Genomic DNA, 9,773 nt, shown 5'->3' on the forward strand with positions numbered 1-9,773 from the left:
ATGTAACTTGGGGTCACTCAACCTATTCATGCATGCTGAGCTACTTTTTTGTCCTTGGAAGAGTCTTGTGTGTGGAGAATATAGTGTTCAAGTTCAAATTTGGATTCCGAGAATTGGGAGGGGAGGCCCACATATCGTCCCTAGATATATATATACTTGCATTAGAGGTTATCATTGCATCACGACAACCTATACCACTGATAAATCTTCAGAAATTTCCTTCACTTTGGGTCTATGAATAGTTTAAATGTAGATTAAAAGACTTATTACGATTATTTATTGAGTGAAGTATGTTGTATACAAAAACGTCACCAAAAGATTCGCAGCAACACCCCTGAAGGACGGTGATTAGACTTTCCCCTGTGTAAGAACATCAACATAGCACTATGAAATGTAGGATTGTTAAATAAGGCTTTGCTTGAGAAAGGACCCGATTATATTCATGGCGATGGCCCCCTCGTGATCATCGTACCCACTTTCCACATGGTGTCAGCCCCCGCATTCGGGCAGCCGTGATTATTGTCCCCCCGTGTTGAGATTGTATCAAGGTCTCGGAGACTCTGTTCAATATGGTGGACCCCATTTCCATCATTTCGGCGGTAGATCTCTGCTTCAAGCGAGTTAGAGACCAGAACCGGGTATTCTAAACTGAACGTAAGTCAGATATGCACGAAACTGGTTCACTTGTGCAGCGCAGTTGCACACGCCAAAGTGGACATTAAAGAGAGATCGCTCCGTGTGGAAACATACTGGATGAGGACGGCGGTTCAGCTGAGTGTGGTGCGAGGCATTGCTTCCGAGCTCAGTGAGAAGTATCGGATGATTCAGCATGCGACGATTGCAATGCTCGGCACTAGGTTGAAGATTCATGAAGGAAAAGATTGACCGGACCATCGAGGATCTGAAAGAATGGCAGTCGCTATTTGACCCATCGTGGTATCTGATCATGAGGCTCACATATAGCCAAATTGATGATGGCCTAAGAAAGAACCGAAGATCTTCTGCTATGAAATTTCAAGACCAGATACCTCCTGCCCAGTCTCTCAGGGCAGCGTTGCATCCGACAGACGGGTACGCTCCATCGGTTCGCCTCTCATCGGATTCTCTCATTTCTATTAACCCACAGGAGATATCATTCTGCTCAGCGCAGGTGGGCCGGAGCCCAGATAATGGCCAATCGCTCATCGTGGAACGAATTGAACCTCTTCCAGGCGCTAATGTCGGGGACATGAAGAAATATATCCGAGATCTTGCCAGACGGTTGGCTGGATCTGATGCGGGCGAGTTCGGTCTCCTTAGCTGTAAAGAATATATCCACCACAGCAAGGACGACTGTTCTCAATCTACGCCAGATGCATTCACCATTATCTTACGAATGCCAACACAACATCTTCCACCTCGCTCTCTCTGAGGTTGTTTTCAGGATATGAACCATAGCCACTCCCTCTCTGACCGGTTCAAGTTAGCAAACGAGCTTGCAAAAGCAGTGCATTCTGTTCACTTGTTTCGATTTGTTCACAAGAACATATGACCAAAGACAATCTTGCTTCTGGGAAGTGATGAATCCTCGATTGGGTCTGACTTCTTGATTGGATTTGACAGCTTCCGAATGGCCTCTGGCAGAACTTTGCGCAAAGGCGAAGCGTCCTGGGAACGGTGCCTCTACCAACATCCAGACCGCATAGGAACCATTCCCAAAGATTATATTATGCAGCATGATATCTACAGCCTTGGTGTTTGCTTGTTGGAGCTGGGGTTGTGGGAGTCATTCGTGTCGTACGACGAGTTGACGGTGGCAAGCAATGACAATGCGCCGACCCCTGCTCGGGCTCCTATTCTTGGAACGGGTGGAGGGGTATATTTCCAAAGACATCTCCTCCTCTTGGCGCAGGGTGAACTACGGAAGCGAATGGGGACCAGATACTCCGACGTTGTTGTCACTTGTTTGACATGCTTGGACGCCAAAAATGTCGACTTCGGGGAGAAGGCCGATTTAGAAGATGCCGATGGCATTGAAGTGGGTGTGAGGTATATTGAGAAGGTATGTTTCCTCAGCCCAAGTACCATGGAAGACCGATCTCTAACACATTATTGGTAAAGGTAATGATGCGACTGAATAGTATGTGCGTCTGAGTCAATAGTTGCAATTTGATAGAACATCCTGGTAGCACAGTGACATAGAACTGAAACAAGAGCGTGTCCAAGCTGGGAAGCAAAGATAAATTTATTCACATCACCACACTAATCGTTCGGGTATCTTTTCCTGTATCAGCTCCCCAGACCCTAACGTCGTCATCGTTCATGGAAGAGCATGCCAATAAGTTTCCATCGAGAGAAAACATCAAGTGATGACCATCTGGATGGTCACAAGGGTATTCACCAATGCCCCGAAGCTCTTTGAGGTTGAATCTCCCCTTACTGTATACAACATCCTAGAAAATAACTGCCTATTAAGTTACATGGAATGCAGCTTGGACTTACAATAGTCAAGGATCATTTTGTGAATCTTGTTTGCCAGAGCCCAGCCTGGCATGGAATCGGTTATTTTCAGAGTGTGATGGGTGCACCGGATATCGAAGATATCCATCACTTGACCCATAGTGATTGCATCCTTTTCTGCACCAGTATTGTCATTGCCCCATCTAACGAAAATTGCTACTCTTTGCGTGTGGATATTGCCACGATCAGCGGCAACCCGTTTTAGGTCTAGGTCTGAATCACCCGGGGAATTCACAATCTCTCCCACCCGACATCCTGTTACTGCCTAGAGGACCCCTGGGTGGCGTGGTTTTGGTTCATGCTCAATGCAACAGCTGCAACGAAATCAAGAACGCTGTCACCAGTTCGGGGATTCGGGATCCCCCCTCTCCAAATTGGCCAGTCAATCCACAAACCTTGAATCCGACTCCGGTGTTTGATGGTGTCAGGGGTTTCTGACTAAAGGACTAGGTCTTTGACTTCTTGTTGAATAGTTACCGCGAGCTTCTGGAAGTCCGCGACTCCTTCGAACTCTGCACCCTGGGGTCGTTCTGGTCGTGCTGGTACCTTCAAAGCTGGGAGCTGGTGAACGATAGGCGCCTCCTAAGGAAGCGAAGAGAGAGTTGATGCAACTAAATCCGGACCAGAGTGATGAGACGTAGTAGCTGAGACTGGGTGAGACTGGGTCAGATATCTCTGACATTGTGCCAAACAATATTAGTCTAGAGTACGGATTGCTTTACGGTTAATACTCATGGTGGTTAATATGGAAAGAACCTTGGAAATAATAGTATGGGATTTGGTATGTCTCAGAGACGATAGTGAAAAGCGGACAAAGACAAGTTTCAAATCTGAAGTCGGGAGAGAAGAGATAAAAAGTGTGAAAAGTGTGAAAAGTGCGAAAAGTGACTTGGAAGTTGTGGTAAAGAAGAAACACGCAATGAGCAACTACTGCCGATGATTACCTCGTCAGCCTTGAATCATGACATGGGACACGCTTCAACAGATTTGGACACTGAGGTATACCTATAGGTAGGTACATAGGTATTTGTCGACCTTGGCTGGGTTCTCGTATCCCAGCATTGTTTCTCGTAATTCTGCGGGTCACCTATTTAAGACCCAGAATTGAACCATATCTACGTATACTGGCGTAAGGCATTAATTAGGCCCCTCAAGACTCCAGAGGTCTGCTGAGACCCTACATACACGATAGTTACATTTTGAGCCCCGGGGCCCCAACTTTGAATTACCAACCAACTCATCCCATACACCCCTTTGGGGTGGTAAAAAATAGTCACCATTTTCAGGCCCTCACCGGTAACTTAGGCTTTCTGTTAGTGTGATTAGAGCCAAGCCATGGAGGTGGTTTTTATTGTGGAGCGCGCAGGGTTGATCTGCCAGCAAGGTAACTTGATGTACGCATTTTTGCTCCCCCACAAACCAACCACTAGCTGCCTCAAGGGCGCATGGACTTTCCTTGGAATATCTTGGCTTTGACTCGGCAGCTACCCGAAAAGTAAAACAGAAGTATTGGCATTTACTCAAATGAGCCGAGTCATGCGGCAACAAATGGAACCCTGTGGAGTACGTCGAAGTCCCTTGCATAATATGACCTGTTTACTCGGTACATGCCAACGTAGCACCCCATGTGTACAGCACGAGGTCACGGAAACTATTCAGCTCAGCACATACCAAGCGGAACTTTTACTGCTGCTGCATGAGACATGTTCTCTGGCCCTGGTGGGACGTGGAAATATGAGCTATTGGCATTCATGTGGAATATAGGGTACCCACCCTTATACCTTGCAGTTGGGGTGATCTTTAAACAATACGACATCTCCGACACAATTTCTAGACAAACACTCATACCACCATACCAAAATGACTGTATCTTCCACTGTTCAGGCTCTGAAGGCCTCTGTGCCAGCGGTTGCCGAAGAGGCAGATATGCCCCATCGCACGCTCAGCAAGTCGATGACCTTTGCGAATCTGGACCAATACCAATACTGGCATGCCGTCGGCCCAATGTTGGGAAGAATGCTCTCCAGCGGGAACTACAGCATCCATCAGCAATATGAATATCTGTGTCTCTTCGCGCATGTCATAATCCCAAAGCTGGGGCCCTTCCCTGGCGGCAGAGATATATACAAATGTCTGCTCGGAGGCACCGGCTCCGTGGAGCTCAGTCAGAATGTCCAGAAACTGGGCCTGACTGCGCGGGTTGCGTTCGAGCCTACAAGCTATATTGCTAGCACAGGAGTCGACCCGCTCAATCGACACACAGTACACGCTACCCTCGCCGAGTTAAGGGCTATCGGGTCTGCCACTGTTGACATGGAGCTTCATCAGATGCTTGTCAATGAGCTGACTTTGACTGACCGCGAGGAAAGGCTCATGTCCCCGGAAGCTATCTCGGGAACCGCGTGGAAGACTCAAATTCTGCTTGCTTTGGATTTGGGCCAGACCGGCATCACAGTCAAGGAGTATTTCTACCCTGGACTTAAAGCTTCTGTTACTGGGCAAAACGTGGCCAAACTGTGCTTTTCTGCTATTCGCAAAGTAGACAAGCAAGGAGTTTTCGAGCCCTCGACCAAAGTCATTGAGACCTATATGCAAACCCAGAGCCAGACAGACCTCTACTTTTTGTCCTGTGATTTGGTCGATCCAGCGGAAACTCGGATCAAGCTGTACCTGATGGAGCTAGACATGAGGTTGGCAAAAGTTGAGGAGCACTGGACAATGGGCGGCAAGCTCAATGACGAAGAGACCTTGCTCGGCCTAAAAATGCTGCGGGAGCTGTGGGTGGAGTTCGGTATTATCGAAGGCATGCGGGATGAGCCGGAGCGGCCCTCGCTGCCTGGAGATCCAGACACTATTGTCCCCTTCATCATGAACTACGAGATGAATCCCGGCCAGGCATTGCCTAAGCCAAAATTCTACTTCCCCTTGGTCGGCATTTCGGAGCTGAAAATTGCCAACGTGCTCACGGCATTCTTTGAGCGCTATGACATGCCTGAGCAGGCTGCAGTCTATCGCGATAATCTGCAGACATACTAGTAAGTTCCTTCTCTATAGAAACATGACCCCAATATTTGTTGCTAACGTGAGTTGTGTTATATTAGCCCCAGCAAGGACTTGGCTGTCGCAACAGATCATCAGGCATGGCTATCCTTCTCATACACCAAGAAGAAGGGGCCATACCTGACCATGTACTATCACTAGTAGCTTAGCACACATTAGTTCGGCCTCAATAGTATTTATGAGAGACGAATGGATAGGAGAACAGCTTACTTGTACGTAATTTGGGACATTGGGGTTGACCAGAATGCAGAAAGTCTAATGTTTTGCGGATATGATTCGTGAGAGCGGCAGCCAAATCACAAATCGATGCCCGGGCACTTGACATGCTCGTATACTACATGGCCCAATGTTCCACGGGGAATGATCATGCAGCAAGATGTTGCCATTGTATCAACTTTGAGAATATTTGCTGCATTGCTTCCCAAAGCTATTCTTCTCCTACTCTAGTTAGTAAACAACGCATGGGCGTTCAAGGGTATCGCAAAGCGTACCTAGTACTCTACTCTCCGGGCTTCTATCAAGGCGAACTATCACATGTCGCTTTTAATGGAACTGAATCGCCGCAACAAGACCGGCAATCCCGAGCCCGACAATAATTACATGGATTCCACTAGAGCCGGGCACAGCAACTGCATTGGGGCCAACCCCGTGTATGACATTCATCTTAATGCGCTTGATTGCAGTGTACCTTCCTGGCCTGAGACCAGTGACTACAGCAAAAATAAGGCAACCTCTCTTTATGGCGACTTGGTCGCCGATCCCTATTACAGAGGAGGGTAGAGCCGTACGACATACTACCTGGCGATAGTGGGGTAGATGGAGAGCTGAATCTACATCTTTCTACATGCGCTTGCCGGAAAATTGCTTGCCTCATTCATTGACCAGTACATTCCGATCGCACTACGCGGTGTGTCGATGCGCTGTTCTTTGTGGGTACTATTGAACTTAATCTCTCGGACGCCAACACATTGCTGAAGGATGAGGTCAAATGTTCTATGTATGACAATCCCCAACTAAAAATTGTCACCTGTAATGCACATATGACTGCCAAGCAAGGGGGCCTGAAAATGCAGCATGAGTCCGGCGATGACTTTCAGCTGGGATTTCACTAGGCCTATTTAGGTAAAAGCCTCAAGCCAAGAATGGTTTGAGATTACTTGCCTCTGATGACAAGAATCATGTATTATGCATGGTTGTATACAATGCACATTATGATGTGAGTTAGGAATGCGTGAGAGCATTATAGTTTCAATGCAGCCAAGCCTATGGAGCCCAAGATGGGATCGAGACTAATACGGGTGATCCGCACGGCAATTATGGATCGGGCCTGATGTAAGGGAATTGAGTTCCCCACCGTAAAAATGTTCCTGGAAATGATCTGAAGCCACCTCGTATCTGACACATGTCTTCCTGCTAGCGCATTTCCTTGCCTCGAGAGCATACCTATCCATGAATGTGGGTCTGCCAAAACTCTCCTGGGCTGTGAGAGCCGATTGGCTCAAAATAACTTTAGGTCAACATCGGTCTCCACTCATAGTCAGAAGGATCGGATCATGCAGAATTAATGCGTGGAAGGGAATAATAAATAGCATATGAACCATCGATTACCTATCGATCGCTAGTGATCTTCGATGATTAGGGACCTTGATCCGGGCTGTAAATTTCGATTTAATTACGCTTTGCAGCGATTGTCCCCATTCTTGGACCTGTAGGATCACCCATACATACATGAGCGGGACCGAGATTTAGTTAGACGTGGCAGATGATGTAGGCACGGAGTACCATTTAGTCATAGGTGGTATATATTAATAAGTTCGCAATATTGAGATAGAGAAGGCTTGCAAGATATACATTTAATTGGGATCACGAAATTTGATATGCCTGTGCTAAACCTTAGGTGGAAATTCCATTGCCTACAAGCGTACATTATCAGCGAAATACAGTGACAGTACTCCTAGTTGGTACGTAGAAGCCTCGAATAAATGAGCCCAAATGATCAATTCATGCATTTTGAGTATAACGTGGCTAGATCGGATTATAGCCAGAGAAGAACGTATACTATAGAGCCTCCAAGATAATCTCCTGCTCAGCAACCTTGAACCATGCTTCACCTCGTTTCTGGGCATCCTCCTCATTTACAGCGGACTTTCCAGGGGATCTCAACTGATAATTCTCGACAGTGTAAGCAACCAGCACCTTGAGGATCGTGTCTGCCAACGCCTGTGCAATACACTGACGGGGCCCGAAGCCAAACCGCCAAAAGCGATACCGAAAGTTGGACCTAGATTCCTCCAGGAACCTCCGTGGGCGAAAGGTCATTTTATCAGAGCCCCAAGCATCATCCCAAATATTCAACGCATTGGTGTCAACTACCATGAAGATCCCATGGGGAATACGGTATCCACCAACGTCACGGTCAGTGGGCATTGACTGTGCATAGGTGTAGTTGGTCACTGGCTTCAACCTTGCAGATTCATTGATACAACTCGCCAGCAGAGTCGAGTTGCTGGCAATGTATTTAACCCAGGAATCTGGAGTTGGGTCAGATCGCGTCTGTGAGATCTCGTTTCTTAGCTCAGTCTGTATGCCGGCATTTTCAGCCAGAAATTGTGGGATCCAAGAGAAGCTGCCAATAGTCACGTCGATGTTGGCAAACAGTGCTTCGTCCAATGTGTGCATCAGCTCAGTTGGTGTAAGCTGACCTTGTTCGACAGCCCTATACAAGGGAACAATAGCACAAGCAGAGGCATCGACACGGTTCACTGCAACTTTATACGCCTTCCGGTTGAAATTTGCCCAACGAGTGTGGAAAACCTGCAGCTTGTTCCTTATGGTCGGGTAAAATATCTTGCTGATGGAGAAGAGTGACAAACCTCCCTTGAAGGCATATTGGAACACATCGGTGCGCAGATCGGTAATGAGCAAGAGCTCCTCTGTCATTTCTGTGGACAAGTCCCCGTATAGGAGGTCGCTGATAACCCAGAACGGCAGAAGCTTGAGATCCTCGGCGGGCTTGATTCGCAGCGCTTTCCCGCCTTCATACTCCTTGTATAACTCGGAGAAATGGCGTGAGATGCGGGACTGGACGAAGGGAACATAGGTGGTGGGCTTCTGGGTAAATGGTGGTGAAACTACGGCATGGACCTTCTTCCAATGTCCTTGGCTGATGAGTCCGACACCATCTCCGACTAGGTCGCCCATTACCCATCCACCATTCAGGTTTGAAGCCTTGTGGTGGTTGCCGGAGTCTTTAAACACCGTCTTGATCTCATCCGCACGTGTTAAAATACTATTCTTTCGTTTAGTGTGGGTAGTAAATCTTAGGATAGGTAGGTAACTTACATTTCTGGCGTGAGGCCAACCCAAATGCGATACACCGGGCCATATCGCTCGGCCCACTGACGAGAGACGTTCTCTCCCTCCAGGAACTTAAGGCTACCCCCGCCATCTGGAAATCGGTAGGGGACAGTTGGGATGGGTGTCGAGCCATCTGTCGAGTAGATTGGGTACCACCAGAGCAAAATTCTCTACATTGATACAAGAATAAACGTCAGCAGTATTCCGTCTGTGACTTCGGAGTATTACCGACATGAAGTATGTAGGAGACTACTCGATTCGACCAAGTATCAGGCCGGAAGGCGTGCCACAAGGTGACTAGAAGCGATATGACTCCTAACTGCAGTGCAAGAAAAATGTAACCTGGCATTATGCGGAGCTGACGTTAGAAAGAAACGGAAGTAACGAATAGAGGATTTTGCCTCGTAAATGACGAGTTTGGATTCAATTTGTAATGGAGAGCCTTACTGTAATTATCTAAATGGGTACGTCCGGTGATAGAGACGATCTTATCCCAATTCCTAGGCTGACAACCCAGGGTGACATCACTGAATGGCCACAATATTATGTGTACAAAGTACATGTGGGTGTAATGTCGATCAGCAAGGACCAACATGCATGCATGGTCGCATTGCGCTGATCTAGGTGAGCGCATGGCGTTGATATATGCAAGGACTTGCGGGCATGGTTTCAGCTGTGGCCACGCACTGAGAACTATTGGTGGCTAGGTTCGGCTTGGCAACTATAGCAACATTCTTGCTGCTGACAACCCATTCTTGGCGTTTTGAAGAGGTATATCGGGAGAAGCCATTTGGGCTCGATTACAAAGATTCCATGTATTGATTACTATGAAGGAACCCTCATATCTCGGGAGCAAC

At 47.5% G+C, this 9,773-nt stretch overlaps 6 protein-coding genes across 6 annotated transcripts; 4 read left to right on the plus strand and 2 right to left on the minus strand.

Moving 5' to 3' along the window:
- Nucleotides 1-868: 868 nt before the first annotated feature.
- On the plus strand, nucleotides 869-1,411 carry N7487_000136 (uncharacterized protein; the record flags this gene model as incomplete). Its single annotated transcript, XM_056867885.1, has 1 exon — nucleotides 869-1,411. One exon carries the CDS (start codon nucleotides 869-871, stop codon nucleotides 1,409-1,411), a length of 543 nt encoding a protein of 180 aa, XP_056732669.1.
- A 198-nt stretch (nucleotides 1,412-1,609) lies between these two features.
- Nucleotides 1,610-2,133, plus strand: N7487_000137 (uncharacterized protein; the record flags this gene model as incomplete). Its single annotated transcript, XM_056867886.1, has 2 exons — nucleotides 1,610-2,041; nucleotides 2,101-2,133. The coding sequence occupies 2 exons, from the start codon at nucleotides 1,610-1,612 to the stop codon at nucleotides 2,131-2,133; spliced, it is 465 nt and encodes a 154-aa protein (XP_056732670.1).
- Nucleotides 2,134-2,341: 208 nt separating this feature from the next.
- N7487_000138 (uncharacterized protein) lies at nucleotides 2,342-2,599 on the minus strand (the record flags this gene model as incomplete). Its single annotated transcript, XM_056867887.1, has 2 exons — nucleotides 2,342-2,418; nucleotides 2,482-2,599. The coding sequence occupies 2 exons, from the start codon at nucleotides 2,597-2,599 to the stop codon at nucleotides 2,342-2,344; spliced, it is 195 nt and encodes a 64-aa protein (XP_056732671.1).
- A 1,760-nt stretch (nucleotides 2,600-4,359) lies between these two features.
- On the plus strand, nucleotides 4,360-5,700 carry cdpNPT (putative dimethylallyl tryptophan synthase; the record flags this gene model as incomplete). The annotated part of the gene is made up of 2 exons (XM_056867888.1): nucleotides 4,360-5,534; nucleotides 5,601-5,700. 2 exons carry the CDS (start codon nucleotides 4,360-4,362, stop codon nucleotides 5,698-5,700), a joined length of 1,275 nt encoding a protein of 424 aa, XP_056732672.1.
- Nucleotides 5,701-6,093: 393 nt separating this feature from the next.
- N7487_000140 (uncharacterized protein) lies at nucleotides 6,094-6,339 on the plus strand (the record flags this gene model as incomplete). The annotated part of the gene is made up of 1 exon (XM_056867889.1): nucleotides 6,094-6,339. One exon carries the CDS (start codon nucleotides 6,094-6,096, stop codon nucleotides 6,337-6,339), a length of 246 nt encoding a protein of 81 aa, XP_056732673.1.
- Nucleotides 6,340-7,617: 1,278 nt separating this feature from the next.
- On the minus strand, nucleotides 7,618-9,265 carry N7487_000141 (cytochrome P450; the record flags this gene model as incomplete). Its single annotated transcript, XM_056867890.1, has 3 exons — nucleotides 7,618-8,848; nucleotides 8,902-9,086; nucleotides 9,149-9,265. The coding sequence occupies 3 exons, from the start codon at nucleotides 9,263-9,265 to the stop codon at nucleotides 7,618-7,620; spliced, it is 1,533 nt and encodes a 510-aa protein (XP_056732674.1).
- Between the last annotated feature and the right edge of the window lie 508 nt (nucleotides 9,266-9,773).

This window comes from Penicillium crustosum (genome assembly GCF_028827405.1).
Source record: "Penicillium crustosum strain IBT 35664 chromosome Unknown utg000001l_segment0_segment0, whole genome shotgun sequence".
Classification (NCBI taxonomy): domain Eukaryota; kingdom Fungi; phylum Ascomycota; class Eurotiomycetes; order Eurotiales; family Aspergillaceae; genus Penicillium; species Penicillium crustosum.